The following is a 17,761-nucleotide window of genomic DNA, read 5'->3' on the forward strand; positions in this document are numbered from 1 at the left end:
CCCGTCATTCCAGGGTCTCATTATCTGTCATGATCTTATTTTATTTTATTTTATTTTAATCTTAAAAGCAGATTTACGACAACAATGTCATGGATCACATTTATTTTGATGAGGATAATCAGGACATGAAACTGTCATATCATCCCATAGCTACTGGCAATACTTGTTTTTTTGTGTGAAAATGTTGTTCAAATTTGTTTAAAATTAATTTAAGACAGACATGTAATAGTATGTATGTTAGTCTTAGTGTATAATCTCTTTAAAACAACTATTTGTTTGGTGGTTTTTAATAACCTGACGCTGCATTCACACCAAACGTCGCTGACCGCTGACACTCTCTCCTTTTTCTTTTTGTCCCACAACATAAAGCAACTTGTGCCGTAGAGCTTCATGTGCGTCATCTGCAGAATCTCAACACTGATTGGTCATTTGTGTAAGGGGTTCGATTCCCTGACGGGGAGCCAGTGTTGAGTTAGTTTTAGTTTAGTTTTAGTTTGGGTGGTTGGTGCAGGATCACATGTCACAGTGTAATGTGTGAACAGTTGAAGTAGTTAACTGTTGGATTAAATATTCTTGCAAGGAAAGTAACACGTCTTTGTGGTCCTTCATGTTAACTGTGTTCCTTTAGATCAAAGGCAGCATGGACACTACTATGATAGACAGAGGGATTGGGACACGTGTCTGTTTTAGAAGCTGTTCACAAATTACACTGAAACAAACAAACGAAAAGAAGAACAACATCCTTTCTGATATGTCAAGGCCACTGTAGCTCCCTGACCCTCTTTCACACTAGTATCAGACATCTTTTTGAACTCAGGTGAACTTGATTGTCAGAGGTTTTCTATCTTTTTTATTTTGATCCCTCATTCAACCACAAAATGGTGAGTGGATGATTTTAAAACATCCGTCCAAAAGATGTTCTTGCTTTTCCATTAGGGATGGAATTAGCCGATCAACAGCCTGCCGGCCACTGATTGGTCAGAGAGTGTCGTCACTGGAGTCTGTGAGGTTTTTTTTTAATGAACTGATTCTAATGATTCTGAAAACAACTGCTTTTCCCATCACTACACATTTGTGTCGCGTAAAAAATGACGTTATGGCAGTTTCTCACAGCCGTTGAGGAGGTACTGAAGTAATGGAAAACTAGAGTCTAGTAGAGTCCAGTAGTTCTAGAAGTGTTTATCTTTAGTGTCATTCAAGTACAAGAAAGGATCAAAGCATCAAAGGAAAGCAGCAGAAAAGAAAGATTTACAAACTTCTACAGTTACTGTCGTTCATTAACCTTTAAAACCAAATGTCCACTCTAAGAAACTACAACGTGAATGTTCAGGAACAGCACACACACACACACACATTCATCTCTGTAACTGTAGCACGAGCCGCACTGAGGCGAAGAGCATGTGGAGAGGGCGTGGCCACGTGCACTTCGTCTATGATGATTGGCTGTTTTGTCTACGTCAATCATTTGTCTTTTTTTCGTGTCTGCAGAGAGTCACTGTGTGTGTGTGTGTGTGTGTGCGCGCGCTGCTCGTCGCTGTGAACTCACGCTCTCTGTGTGCACGTGGACCGAAGCTGCGGGACTTTCTACTCAACACTGTGCGCTACACTGTAGCTGAGGAGATACGGTACCGTCTGCTTTACGAAGAACATGACGCATTTTAATAAAGGACCAGCTTACGGACTGTCCGCTGAAGTCAGGAGCAAAGTAAGTGCTGTGAGGAGGAGGAGGAGGAGGAGGAGGAAGAGCGGGGGGGGGCAGAAGCCCGAGACGCTGGGAAAAGTTAACAAAGGCTGTGCTTAAGACTTTGTCACTTCTCTCTCGTCACAAACTCACAATGTTAACTCTCGTTGTTTCGAACAATCGATTGAAAAGCAGCAGCAGCAGCAGTTTGTTTTATGTCAGCAGAGGATGCCTCAACTTTCCGAACATTCCCGAGTTTTCCCTCTCGAGTAGACAGACAGGTAGACGGCAGTATCAAGTCAGTCGCGTTACTAATACTAACTAAACCATGTTTGCCCACACACAATGAAGGGAATCTCAGTGTAATGCTTTTGTATCGCGATAACGTCGTGAGTTGTAGTTTAATGAAACAAACTGGTGACGTAACAGCGACTCCACGGTCCTGAAACTTCGACTTCAGTCCAACAAAGACTGGATATGTGCTGCTGTGTTATGAAGGCTGGCCTTTACCTGCACCACTGCACATTTAACTAGTGCACGAACTAGTGAAGCTGCTGTGAAGTGGAAGATGTTTGTTCTTCTAATCTCTGCAGATCTTTGTTTTTATATATATATATATATATTATATTGTTTATCAAGTGGAGAACAACAGGGCATTTTACCTATGTCAGTGGAGGTAAATCACTTCAGTGTCACAGTTTACATACATACGGAAACATGTGTGTACATACAAGGTGTATATAATTTATTTATATATATATATATATATATATATATATAGATATAGATATACATAAATAAATTATATACACCGATATCTCCATATATATATACACACACATACACGGTTAAAGATTATATACACGTCTTTTATTCTTTTATCACAATAATAACATGCAGGAATGCAACAGGAAGTGACACTTCAGTGTGCATCAAGGTGTGTGTGTGTGTGTGTGTGTGTGTGTGTGTGTGTGTGTGTGTGTGTGTGTGTTATTCCAGACATATGGTGCTGGAGGTGCATGTATGGACGCTGACATCATCAGTGGTTAAACAGTGTGTTCTATACTGTACCGTGACTGTGATCCTAAACAACACTTTAATCAGCGTTTACCAAACTCGCAGTAGAAGAAACTTTTGTTAACTTAATTACAACATCAAACGTGACAAGAGCAAATTTGCATATAATGTAACGACTCATTTGAACTGTAAACAAATCTTTTTAAGTAAACTTCATTTGATGTACTCCTTTTAAAACATTTACATGCAAATCTAAACTAAAAGGCTGGGAAAATCCCACAAATTATTTTTAAGGATACCAAAAATATCTCCTGCCACCCAACTGGGTTTGGGAACCACTGCTTTGTGTCATTACTAGTTTTATAAAATCCATTTCACAGAAGGAAGTTGCATCACAGATTAGGATTCAGCTGTTTTCCAGCACTTTCTTTTATTTGTAGGTTTCTGCACCTTTTTCCCCCCTAAAGTGGTAGTTTGAAGTGTGGATGTTTCACACAGTCCACGCTGACTGTGTCGTACATGTACCTGGTGGCTTGTTTTCACTAAAACACCATGAGAAACAGTTTTTAGTCTGTTTAAGTTAAGTTAAGTGAATGTGTTTGGTGCTTCATGCGACTGTGAGTCTTTACGACTGGAAACCAAAGCTCACGTGTACATGGAGCTGCTCGTCGACTGCCACCTCGTTTTAGAAGTTTGTGTCTGTTGCATGAAAAAGTCACACAATGCATATTTGGACTCACTGATAGAAGCAGCAGTGGATCAACAGCTCCTGTGTGTCGTGATGTTAAATCACAACGTGTCTTTATGGACTTTGTTGAGTGAGTGAGTGAGTGAGTGAGTGAGTGAGTTTACAAAGTTGAGGCAAACTTGAGTTTCCTGTTGGAAAACTGTGTCTAATGGTGTATTTCCACTGGCTCTACTCGCCTTGGCATGGCACGGCACAGTTTAGGTTGCATCTCCTCTACAGTAGAAAGTACCTAGTCAATGTAGGCGGAGTCATTGCTGTGAAACTTCAGTGACTTATACAGCAGGCGGCACATAAATCAGCCAATATCTCAGAAAAGTGTTTTTTTTTCTGTCTGTTTTCATCATAAAACTGAACATTTTAATGGTTATTTTGTCTCCGGATGCCAAAACAGTTAGAGAACTGGCGGGAGAGCATTTTACTGGTGCTGCACAGAACCAGAGAAACAGCAGAGGTGAATCACTGGCTATGAAACATGCTCACAACGAGTCCATTATTTACCTAAAATGTTCATGCATTAACATTAATCTCTTACGTTCTTACTTTTGCACAATAGTTTTCTACAGTCTTTACTGTGATGATGAAAACAGCAAGTGCACGTCTATGTGTGGATTCTTACTGCAGGCTTTTGTGTCTTATTAAAGCTAATAGTCATAGATAACTGAGAGTTTCACCACAGGTTATTAAAGTTCACATGTTCTGGGATCACATCTGAGCTCCTCATCACACCTGGTACACAATGTGTTTTCTGTGATCAGATAGTGATTGGATAGCCACACTAGGGCTGAAAACATCACGCTATAACATCTTCATATCGATATTGATCATTTTTCATATTTTAGCTTTAACACTTTTATTTTAAACTCATAAACTTGAATCACTCCAGTTCTCAATCACATCACACAGAAGAAAACTAGTAACGTCAAGCACGTTCATGACATTTTAAAAACCAAACGTCCTCTGTGTGGAGTCACTGCCTCAGTGATGTCTTTGTAACGTGTAGAGTTTTCATCACTGTTGCAGAGAAGCCTGTGTTTCGGCAGATGATGTCGTACAGCGCGTGTGAGCCAGGAGGTGTCGTGATACGTCTCGTTATCGTGATACGTCTCGTTATCGTGATACGTCTCGTTATCGTGATACGTCTCGTTATCGTGATACGTCTCGTTATCGTGATACGTCTCGTTATCGTGATACATCTCGTTATCGTATTATCTCCCAGCCCGAAGTCACGTGCATTTATACCTGGTGTCAACATCAAGATCCAATTGCTATCCAATCAATGCGGTCACAATGCGTCTCCGACCACCTCCTGAAGTGGTTCAACAATCCGTCCACATCTTTATCTACATCTGTACTTAAGTGTTAAGAGAATTTGATCGTTTTCAACATGACAGATGACCCCACGCAATCTCTCCATCGTATTACTCTTTTAGGTTTCTCTGTCAACCGTGGCACCCGGACCCACTCTCTCTATGTACTGCCCTGTGCTTGGATAGAGTTTCCTGTACCAAACGCTGTAAACAGAGCCTGTGCCAAAGTGTTGCCCTCGCTCAGATCACATGGTCAACGTTGCATCAAAGGGTGATTTCCCGAATGACTTATCAGTAAGACAAATAAATCCCGCTTACTGCAGCGTTTACAGGCAAACTTCACATGGTGTCGGAGTGATGAAAAGCTGTTTGTGGCTCTCAAGCTTGTGTAAGGTCACTGGAAAATATTCACCCAGCAGGAAGTGACTCATGACACTTTGAACATGGAGATGAGAGGATGGTGATCTTTGTCCTGAAAGCTTAGATGTTCACAGTATGACAGGATACACTTTTATATTGTGTGTTGTATATTTCATAGATCCTCTGCTGCTGAATTTCAGCTCATGCAACACTGTTGACTTGTCACTGAACTCATCCTCAGAGTCCGTATTGATCCAGAGTTTTTACGTAACCGCTCTGCTGTGGCCCCGCCTCTCAGCCCGCTGCTGCTTATTGTAACTGTCAGTGTCTCCCTGCAGATGGGAGTGAAAATGACAGTGTTGCTGTGCTTAAATATCTGGTGCCCTGGTGAGAGGGACTCTCGGGTTCTTCTCACATGCAGCTTAAAAAAACACAGTAATGCAAGCGTCATCAAACATTCCGCAGGAAGCCTCTCATTTGTAGCACGGCTGTCATAAAGGAATGTTGAATCCCATGTATTTATGTCCATTGATCATTTTGGTCCGTGTTTGTTTCCCAAACCTCAAAATATCACCGTCAGTAAATGACGTGTATATGCGTCGCTGTTGTGGGAGGAGCAAAGAAACTACAAATGACCTGTATTTCACATTACCGATAAACAGGTTAATAATCAAGTTGGTTCATCATTGACGACAAATGCATAATAGAAAAATGAGGAATGCAACTAATGATGGTTTTCACAATTGATTAATCCATCGATTATTATCTCAATGAAGTGATAAGTCGTTAAAATGTTGATCATAATAATGTTCTCATGTGTTTTTTTGTCCACAAACCAAACTTAATCACTTTTAATTAATGTAGAAATGAGATATAAGCTTTGAGCTTTCATTTAATGATGTCATGTTCATGTATGAAGGAGGCTCTTGTTTGCAAAAAGCCACTCAGCTGCAGAAACTGTCACTTACTAATAACAACTAACAACCAATCGCTTTCTAATCAAATCATAATTTCAAATAATGCAATTCCCAAATGGCGGCTGAAGGCTGAACTTGAATAATTCTGTTATTAAATGATCCGTCTTCTATGCAGAAGTAGCTAAGATTTCGATGGTGGCGTGATAATTTATTAAATGCTCACAAATGTAAATTAGAAATGTTCCCCAAGTTTAGATTATATATAATACACATTAATATACATGTATTATTAATTATTAATATACATTAGACTAAACTGGCAATGGTATAAAATGTATATTTGTATAACAACTAATCAACTGATTATTTGTTAGTGTTTTGCTGACAGAACAATTACTGTGATCAAATCACTAAAAGCTGCGTCTGCTGTTTCAGTTTCATACATGTTTAAATGTTCATGTGTTTTTATCTTCATGAACGCTGAGGTCAGTAGTGATATTCAGGTTTTGTTTGGAGAGGTGAAATAGAGTAGAACAGAGCAGGGAGTGTCTCTGCTATCGAACACAGCACCTCTTTGTTTCGGTTTGAGAGAAATCCGACTTGTTTCAGGCGACATGGAGACAGTGACACGTCTCGACTCTGTGATGATGTGATGTGACTGAAAGCTTTGATTGTTGGATTCAGTTTTTCAGAATACACTTTGAACCGTGGACATGTCCGTGCGTTGGACGGCTGTTGTACTTGTGCTGAGTGGAAAGTTTGGATATGTCATGAAGCTGTGTGGTATGTCTGAATCTCTACCACATGAAGCAGTATTGGTGGATGCTTTTTGTATTCTGCTTTTATTGTGTCTGTTTGAGTTGATAAGAGACATAACTGGATGTGGCATGGTTATTATTATTATCATTATTATTATTATGGATATTTGAGAAAAGATACCTCAATGGTTAAGAAGTTGTGTGATGACAGAGAAAAGGACAATAATTACAATGTAGAATGTTAAAGGAAGGTTAAGAAGAAAATGTTGAGTTTTACTTCAATCTTCCTAAATGTTTTTTATTTAGTGGAACATTTGAGTCAAATCATTAGTTTTTCTGTAACCAGCGATGTAATAAATAAGATTATTTGCAGTACTTGCCATTTGAGTATTCAGCTTCTTAAATATTGTCTGCTTTCTTTGCTTCAACAAATAAATCATTAACCTAATTAATTGAGGCCTGTGGCATAGTTTTCTTTTACTGTATTAGTGTGTCGTCCACACGGAAACAGTGTTTTCTAAGAACACTGTCTGTGTCTCACAGGAAATACAAAAGCTAGATGAAGCTCACTAGCTTCTTGAAACGTAGTTATGGTTCTGACAGCGACTCGCTAGATCTGTGACTCTGTTGCCGGGCGTTTGTAACGTTGCTAAATATACAAATACAGTATACAGTCACCAAGTATTGTAAATTAGGTACTTAATTTGTACTTTATACATACTTAAGTAAAGTATGTTTGTTTGCTTTATGATAGCTTTTCTTTTCTTTTCTTCTTTTATGTTTTTACCTATTTCTTTCCCTTGGCTCGACTCATTCTGTCGCCGTCTCTGTGATTACAAACGTTGTCCTTCCTGCTTTGTAGTGTAGCTCTACAGCGCCACTCTCAGGCCTTGCGTGTATTGTATGTACGACAGCATTTTGAGTCTTTTTTGGTGGAAAACTTTTTATATAGTTTCCATTTCTTTCCATTTCTGTGTGTACATTCCTGTTTTGTGTTTGGATGTGATGGAGTTCTAAATCTGTCTGCAGAGTGAAAGACCACTTCAGTACACATGCTGAATTGACAAAACAAAAGCAGGAGAACAGGCAGGGGCCCATCTGTGCTCCATTGCATAATGTGTGATCAGTAGTCTGAGCTCTTTCTGGGCTGAGTGCATCACATTCCGGACATTCTTCCTCACAGACCCCTTCATCAAGACCCCGTCCGTTGGGAGGGTGCAGCGTTTCACGTTCCACTCGGTTCACAGTGTGTGTCGAGCCTGAACAGTGGAGTTGTGTTGTCCAAAGAAAACCTGTGAAATGGTGCGTTTTAAGGAGTGAAGCACAGGAAGTCTCAGTTAGTGGACTGACGCAAAGATGCACTCAACATTTCAAAATCATCAGTGATTATATATCGAGGAACTGGATGAAGAATGTTTGATGTTTTTATTTTTGCACCTGAGTTTATTTCATTGAGTCTCACTGGAGTTCATCCCCAAACCTCAAGACACAGTGAAGGGGTTGAAGTCACCACTTACTTGGGAGTACTTGAGTGTTAGCGACAGGAAGCATTAGTAAGAGAATGTGAAATAATCCAGGTTTTCTGCATACTCAAATAATAAATGTGTATATTCTAATATGGGTGGGACAAATAATCAATACAGTACTATATCAGTGTCTTTATATGTGACATGTAGTCATTATACCATACCAGAGTGACTGTGAACTCCCCGTCGACCAAAATTCTGATTGGTGTTTTTTTTTGCTGTGTTAATTTCATACAGTCTATGTTTAATTTCATCAGGAGGAAAGTACCAAGTGCTAATGGGGGTGTTTTCAGAGAGTCACTGTGTGCGAGGACATGCATGAGACGAATAATTCAAATATATAAATATTTAAATAACAGTTCTTGTTCTGATATCACTAGTTGATATCGGAAATCATGGGCTATGATATTGATGATATTGTGCAGATGCACTTGATGCAAAACGCTGTCAGATCTGCAGATCTTGAGTCTGTCTTTCAGACTCATTGATCTAAAGGAGCTAAATGAGGTTGTTTTCCTTGTGTGCCATATTAATAAAGTGCATACATGCTTTAGTTGGGACCAAAGCAGGTGAATGTCACAGTTTATCTTCAGCCTCGCAGCAGGAGTCTGTTCTTCTTCTTCTTCTTCTTTTTCCACGTTCATCCTCATGGACAGTGGAAACAGAAGCCTGAAGGGCCTCATAAGTGGCTGCAGGCTTGTGTTAACCTCACGTCATCTCTGGCTTATTTTGCCGTTCATATTCCTGAATTCTCTGTGTGCTGTGAAAAGTACAAACTGAAACCATGACACATTCCACTCAGGCTCTCCAGGTCAGTTCAGGGCGTTCATTATTGTTTTCTGGGGATAAGAAGGACTTGATTTGTGGTTCTAGTGTTTGCTAAAAGTCTGACTGTCAACAAGAGAGTTTGTTTCTCATGGACCGGGGTCAGTGAACCCTGTGGTGACTGGCTCTTCATGCTCGCTCAGTTTGTCTCACTAATGTGATGTTGACAGAACTCAAACCACTGCTGGAACTGGAACTAATGAAAGTTTAAAAAAACTCCTGTACACACGGCGTGCACGCTCTATGCACATGCTCAGTGTCTCCTCCCTTTGTGTTTGTCTTTTTAACCGCGTTACAGCAGGTGTGCCACATGTTCTGCACCATTTAGAGTCATTAACACAAAGTCATGTTTAAGTCATAACAAGAACCCTTTGAAACTGCAGAGTTTGTGATCGTTACAAAGTAGTTATGATAAAAAGTTTTGAAAGTGAAGTGCGTCTTCTGCTGTGAGCGTCTCACACACTCACACACTCACTGGCTCAGTGACGACGACGGTTCTACTCAAAATCAAGTCAGTGAACTGTTGAAGTGCTTTAGAACATTTCAAACTGTGAAGTGTTGCCATAAGTTAAAAAGTTGGAAGCCATTATCACAAAGTTCTTGGAATGAGTTATTGTGTTTGTTCCACTTCTAATTCAAACAAGAAAGTTCCTCCTTTAATCCCATATTGAAATGATGTAACGTCTCCTCTCTCTTTGATGGCTGATTTTTAACTACTTTTTTAAATGTGGCTGCTTTAAACATCGTTGCACTCAAACTTTCCAGTGTAAACAGACAACATCAGGTGTGTGTCGCCGAGACCGTTTCCAGCCGCAGTGATGAGAAGTGCAGTTTACGTGACACTGTGAATAGTTTTGTTTTATTGTGCTGTCTCTCTGCTACTCACCGTCAACTTGTGTAAAGTCACAGTTTTTATTCTGTGTTGATGGTTCGACAACAGATATTTATTTATCTGACTGATTGCTTTATATTTGTGATGAAAGTTTGATCTCACCCATTCTCCTCGTTGACCCCGCCCCCCCCACACACACACACACTCTGACAGGATGTGGCATATTAAGTGCTGGTGAACACAGACTTGGTTATATATTAATGAATAGCAGCTCCTCTGTTTGCTCAGACTTGGTGGAGGACTCATGTGTATGTGCTCATTGTGTCATCATACTCACTCACAGTGCGTGTACATTAAAACAAACTGTGTGTTGACATATAGATAGCTTACATATAGATATTACATACATATATTTTTAGACGGATGAGGAGACAGAGTTTCTGCTCTTAGTTTAAAGACTTTTCTTTTTCTAAGTTAATGGATGTTAGGAAGACTCAAAGTGATGCAAAAATGACAAGAACTGGCTTCCAGTCCTTGCGTGAATTACATGTTTCCATGGTAACAGGATGCTAAAGATTGTGGGTACATCAGCTGTTATCGTTCCTCTGCCTTCTGTCAAAGTAACGCTAAATGTTTAACAGCAGTTGTGATTAGGATAAAAGCAGGTTTTGTGTTCAGTTTGACTCGACACTAAGTTAAATATAAAGAGTAAACTGTGTTTTGCTGGATGGAGACGAGCACATTTATCCACTCTGCTGTAGACAATGAACAGTCTGCAACGCTGTGAGGCGTAACAGTATTGACACAGCAGAAAGGTCAGTGTTGTTTTGTTAAAGGAGGCTGCGACACATTGTCATTTGTTTAAACGCAGACATTGAGACAAGTGAGAGTCTGAGTGTTGTTGAACCTCGGTGTTAGTTTCAGCATCAGATGATTTACAGGCGGCAGGAAGAAGGATGAGTTACTGTAATGCTGCTTCCTCTTCTACGATCATTTCTCTGAGTCTCATTGAACATGTGGACACGTGGGAACACACTGACTGGATCTGAATTCATGTGTGAGCAGTTTTATACTGTTGTCAGGAAATGCTGTTGGGCACAGTGTTTGTCTGGTTTTCAGCAGGTTCAAATCATAACCTTACAGATTTTTTCCCTTAGAAGCTCAGTTTAATGGTTCCATCAAGACAATTAGATCCTTTTTTCCAATGGCTTTTTTTTCTTGGAGTTTTTGGCAACGCTGTTTGAAAATAGCTGCAAAGAAAAGAGAAAAATGTCCTTTAAATCATCTGAGCTCTATGGCATGTTAGTGGGATTCCTCTGAGCTGTTGGCTCCACATACACACAAAACCCTCACATTAATCCCAGAAACACACAACAGACGTTTAACAGTGATATTACATTCAAAGAAGATGTGACCTTTAACTCAAACCTTGCACTGAGTCACAGTTTGAAACACAATCTCCTCTTTGGCCTCCAACAACAATCCGGCACAGCAGAGGAATGGAGACGGATGGCTGTTCACTTGTTCACTTGTTTATCAGCCAACTTTCTTTTTTTTTACAGTGCATTACACTGTGGGAATTCAGTGTCATGTGATATTATGGCCTTGAGTCCATGGGCTTTAGAAGAGAGGTGAAAGATACGTGTTGAAAAAGAGATTTTATTTTTATTTGTCTTCAGTGACTGAAGTCTTTAACAGCTCCATTCTCCCACATAGAATTCCATAGAGAAAATCAACAATTTTACATCATGTTTCAAGAGTTTCTGATTCACTGTGTTATTTTGTGACTTCAAATATATCAGATCATCACAAACTGAGCTCAAATCACTGCATTCAAATCTGTTTCAATGCACAGTTCCTGGTCCCAGAATACAGTGTGTCTCCCTCTGCTAAGCTAAGATACACCTCCTCTCAACCTGTGTTTTTAATTGGTATAAGGTGGTTTCTGATTTAGCTGCAGCTTTTTGTTAGCATGTCGATCCTACCATTGAGGCACTGTAAAAAATGACTCTTTAAGCAGTCAAAGCATTCAGTTTGGGCTCCCTTTGAGATTTTGCCATGTTTTTGACACTCTTATTCTCCTGTGTATTGACTTTTTGTATTATTTACTAACTAAAATATGCATATGTAGTAATTTCAACTTCCAATCTAATTATCTGTGTGTGTTACTGTGACTTTGAGAAATTCAAAGTCCGTACCATTCTAGTCGGACTAACATGTTTTTTTAAACGTCTGATTTTATTCAGGCTAACACAACAGTTTTTTTTTTGTTTACATTTAATGTTATGTTAACGTCAGGGATGTTTGTATTTTAATGAGAGCAATCATCCATGTCTTACGCTGCGGAACGGGGAACACAGAGCAGTCATGTGTCTGTATCACGAACACTGTAGACAATCTGAATCAAAACCCAAACATTTACAAGAACAAAATGGAGGCTTTTATCCTGAAAATGGTGCTTTTTGTGTTGTAACAGTGTCTGACTTCCTGTCCTGCTCGTCATCCAGCAACAAGGGGGACAAATCTAGCAAATATGGTGTTATATTATATGTATATGTATATATATACATATATATATATATATATATATATATGTGTATATATATATATATACATATATATAGATATATATGTATATATATATATATATATATATATGTATATATATATATGTATATATATATATATATATATATATCCATATAGATATATATGTATATGTATATGTATATAATGGTATTATTTGAGACTCTGAAACTAGAAACTAATAAATGAAATTGCATCACGGTCTGTGTACGACCAGAGCCGGCTTCACACGGCAGGTAACCTCCATCCAAACAAGTGAGGGGATTGACTCCTTATGGCCGGTAGAGGCGTTTGCCGTCTGTTTATTTTTTGGCTCCAGTGAGTCGTGTTCAACGTCACAAACACACTGTAAACAACTGACATGCAGACGAAAGCAGCGGTGGTTCCACCTTTCCATCATCTGACCAGACTCTCTGTAAAACTCAGCTGCTGCTGAACAAATATAGAATTGTAACTTGGTGCAGAGTCAGCGTCAGAGTGGAGGAGGAGAACACACTTTCATCACTAACAATCACAGCTGGAGCTGATAAAAAACCTTCGTCTATGAACTCAGTCATTCGACGTGGCAGCGAACGCTGACAAAAGCCAGATGTCAGTGGGTGTCATTTGTTGTGTTTTGTTTTTTTAATCATGGAAAGAGGAGTTTAGTTCCTGCTAAGGTCAAATTTAACTATGAAAGTATGACACATTGTATCATGTCACTGTGGTGTGTGTGTGTGTGTGGGGTATGTAGCAGCTGATCTTGTCTTTAACAGTAGCAGGTGATGAGGCTGTGGTATGTTAACAATGTAGCAGGGCAAGAAACATTCTTTAGCTTGACTTCCTTGTGTTCATAGACCCTCAAAGATCCTCATAGACCCTCATACACACGTCACCACATGTCATTTACACCTGATATTAACATGCTTCTCTGGTGTCCACATCAAGATCTGATCGCTATCCGATCCCTATTTACAGACTATTTACAAAATATATACATATAAATATATACAGTATATACATATAAAATTGAACTGAAATAACAAATGACATTTACAGTTGACACTAAATCCATTTTCATTATTATTCATTATTGATGCGGTTTTATGTTACATATGTTACATGCCTAATCATGTAACATATCTTGTTTTTTTAAATCTTGTTTTTGTTTTAGATTGCTCAGAAGTATGACCCACTAAAGGAGGAGGAGCTGCGTTTCTGGATTGAGGAAGTCACAGGAATGTCTATTGGAGAGAACTTCCAGAAAGGGTTAAAGGACGGAGTCATTCTCTGCGAGTAAGTGTGTGTGTGTGCGTGTTGGTGCGTGTTGCGTCTCAGGAGAGTGTTACTGCTTACTGCGATGTTAAACTTGGACCCATTGAGTTGACACAGATCTGTTAAATCTCATGCATCTCTGTTGTTCTCACATACAAAGTGCTGTGGAGCTGCTGCTATGTTCTACACACACACACACACACACACACACACACACAGAAGCAGCCGAGGGTTCAGACCCTGACTCTGAACGAGACGTTTAAACTGTAACTGCTGCTGGAAGCTGTGCAGGCTACATGTTAATGACGTGTGATAGGAAAAAGAGCTGCATTCAGACGTGCTGCTCAGCCGATGTTTTCTCAGGATCGTTTTCATTGTCGCGCTCGTCACGTTCATCTGAGCTCATGCTGCTCAGCCTTTCTAAACCCGTGGATGATCGTTGACATAAGTTGCTCTTCGCATTACTCCTCTTTTGTACTTGATAACTACTCTATATTAGAGTGAAATTTTTTATCTTTGTAACTTTTTATTTTTTGAAATGTTCCTACTATTTCACTGCATTTTTCTTTTTTAATCTTATTTTATCTTTTTATTTTATTTTTTATTCTTATTCTTATTTTTATTCTATTCTCTTTTTCATAACTGAGCTGGGTGAATGTGTGTTTCCCCCCTGGGGGAGGAATAAAGTCAATTCAGTTCAATTCGTGAAGGATTTCTCCCCAGTGAACACGCAGCGCCGCCTTAAATGCACGATTCACACTGATGTCGAGTGGCTGATGTGACGGTGCTCAGTTTTTTTTTCCGCAGCATGAAGCTTGTGAAACCGGGAGAAATCCAGAAATTAGCCGTGCGGGAATAAAGTATCGTCTTATAGTCCAGAAATGACGTTACATTACATGCTACATGCTACATGTTACACAAACAGAGAAACAGTCTCACACACATGTTAAAATGTCACTTTCATGATTACTAGTGAGAGTGTTTTATTGTTTTTACTTCGATGTGTGTGTGATGGTTAAGATTGTGTTCTCCTCCCTGTCAGGCTGATTAACAAGCTGCAGGCCGGTTCAGTGAAGAAAATCAACCTGTCACAGTTGAACTGGCACAAGGTAAGACCTGATCTCACAAAGAGGACGTTGATCCTCTGTCTTTACTCCCATCACTTATCACTTTATTCTTTCTCTTGTTCAGCTGGAAAACCTCGGCAATTTCATCAAAGCGATCCTGGCCTATGGTTTAAAGCCCAATGACATCTTTGAGGCCAATGACTTGTTTGAAAACGGGAACATGACTCAAGTCCAGACCACACTACTCGCACTGGCGAGCATGGTGAGTGAACACACAGTCCACTGACACACACGTTTCACTCTGTCCTGGTGTCACCAGTGCATTGACCTGTGTGTTGTTTGTGTAAGGCCAAGACCAAAGGCATGGACACAAAGATCGACATCGGTGTGAAATATTCAGACAAACAAGCTCGACATTTCGATGATGAGAAGATCAAGGCTGGTCAGTGTGTTATTGGACTCCAGGTAACTATGCGCCGCTCATTAAATGGACTGACACTACTCCAACATTGAGGCTTGCTTTAACTGGAAGCATGGTGCCCGCGGGGACACAAGGACGTACAGATTATACCAACTCAACAAAAGGGCCTCAGATTAAAATCAATGCCTACATCACAGTCCATAGATACAATCAACATGTTGAGCTCTTGGGTTCACAGGAGCTGCTTTGTTTGGTGAGTTATTGTCACTGAGGTAAAAAGACATGAAGGATTTCGAACACCAAAGTCACAGAATAACACATTTGTGCTGTGATTTTAAACTGCTGATTGTCTGTATGACCTTTGTGCAGAGAGTGAGCGTCTCACAAACCAGGAAGGATCTGTGTATCTTTAAGTGAATTCAACAATTATTCATGTTATTTTAAGGCTGACAGTGATGGGCAGGTGTCCAACCCTTAACGTTTCTGCAGCTTGACAGGTTTCATATCCATGTGGATGGACTAATGGACTTTATTTTATTATTTTACACAACGTCAGCGGCTCATTTTTGGATTATTCTTAAGTGAAAATCACAAGATTTGTGATTTGAGTTAAGATCCCATCTCTGTCCTTTTGTCCTCAGATGGGAACAAACAAGTGTGCGAGTCAGGCTGGAATGACTGCTTATGGAACCAGGAGACATCTGTATGATCCAAAGACTCACACTGACAAACCCTACGACCAGACCACCATCAGCCTGCAGATGGGAACCAACAAAGGAGCCAGCCAGGTTAATCACACTCTTTGTATTTACCTTATATGTCTATATATATATGTGTATATATATATATATACACACACATATATATATACACCCATCTGTATACATATGTGTATATATGTGGATGTAATAATGTCCGTCAGACAGTATTTGTTTGATGTTATTTTATGTTACCAGTCTTAACTGTGCACATATTTGCTTTATTCAGTGAAATGTAGCAGATTTTTAAAAAATGGACGTCTTTGTGCTCTACCTCCTCCACGTTGTACGTTTTCTGCGTGTCTGGTTTCCCGCAGGCGGGCATGTCAGCACCTGGGACCCGCAGAGACATCTTTGACCAGAAGGTGGCGATCCAGCCGCTGGACAACTCCACCATCTCTCTTCAGATGGGCACCAACAAGGTGGCGTCTCAGAGAGGAATGAGCGTGTACGGCCTGGGGCGACAGGTCTACGACCCCAAGTACTGCGCCCCCCCAACAGAGCCGGTCATCCACACCAACGGCAGCCAGGGAACCGGCACCAATGGCTCAGAGATCAGCGACAGTGACTATCAGGCTGAGTTCCAGGAGGAGGACTACCATGGAGGTTACCATGACAACTACAGCTCCCATTACAATGACCAGGGCATTGACTATTAGTGCTGACCTCCAGCTCCAGAGCAGTATTAACACATTTATGTTACCGACACAACAGAGCAAGTCTTTTGCTTTCCTCACTAGTCTTCTTATTCTCCTGATGCCTAAAATCAAACGATGCCTTGAGTGCTTTCCTTTTTCATCTGAGCTGCACAGGTTATGAAGAAGTTGTAGTAGCATAGAATAATCAGATGCAGACAGATCCAGTGGTCACCATGTTTTTAAGCTTAAGAGCTTCATCTTGTTTTACTAGCCACTTTTTAAAACGTAGTCGTCGTCTTTGTTTGACAGATGGTGTAGCGTTAGATGAGGCTGCTGCATTCCAATGTTTTTACTCATGGAGTGAATGTCGGCGCATCCTTTCCCATGTGTAGTCCTTAACGACAGCCCGTCTTTACTCAGCCAGCCACAGTTGGTCATTCCTTCTCTGTTCTTACCACATGTAATCACTAGTTAGTTTCTTTTTCTTCAAATAATGGATGGATGTCAGTTAGTGCCCATGACCAAACTGAAGACTATTTTACAGCTAGACTTCCACGTGCCATCACATGACCTGTATTTTCATATCATTCCCCCTGTACTTCCAAACTGTATTTATTGTGGTGATTCTCATTGCAAAACAGTCCATTGTTTCCATTGATTCATAAAGAAAATGCTATGATATAAATAAAACCTTAATTCTTAATTGTCAAAGTCTGTTTGCACAGTGTTGTTAAAGTCTGACACGGAACGAGCTCAGGACGTCCTCACTGGTGTCAGTCGGGACACAAAAGTGAATTTAGCCATGAAACAAAAGGTTCTGAAGTCTATGTTCACGGCGTTTTTAAATCATTCTCTCCATCACATCAAAGTCCACAGAGAAATTCAAACAAAGTACACGAATGAAAAGAGGAGGATGGTCATTAAAAGTTGATTTTAAGAGCAGTTTTTGCTAAACGTCTTCTGGAACTGGAGATTCATCACAACAGCAGGCTTTAAGAATAAGAGAGAGAGAGAGAGACTGTCACTGGCATCTGTTTTCATGAAACTCGACAGGAAGTTGTTTCCA

General features: G+C 40.0%; 1 protein-coding gene across 1 annotated transcript; it reads left to right on the plus strand.

The window, feature by feature from the left end:
• Positions 1–1,496: 1,496 nt before the first annotated feature.
• On the plus strand, positions 1,497–17,398 carry cnn3a (calponin 3, acidic a). Its single transcript, XM_044045467.1, has 7 exons — positions 1,497–1,705; positions 13,711–13,832; positions 14,854–14,920; positions 15,003–15,140; positions 15,227–15,343; positions 15,941–16,087; positions 16,375–17,398. Exons 1-7 carry the CDS (start codon positions 1,649–1,651, stop codon positions 16,714–16,716), a joined length of 990 nt encoding a protein of 329 aa, XP_043901402.1. The 5' UTR covers positions 1,497–1,648; the 3' UTR covers positions 16,717–17,398.
• Positions 17,399–17,761: the final 363 nt, after the last annotated feature.

This window comes from Solea senegalensis, linkage group LG1 (genome assembly GCF_019176455.1).
Source record: "Solea senegalensis isolate Sse05_10M linkage group LG1, IFAPA_SoseM_1, whole genome shotgun sequence".
Classification (NCBI taxonomy): Eukaryota; Metazoa; Chordata; class Actinopteri; order Pleuronectiformes; family Soleidae; genus Solea; species Solea senegalensis.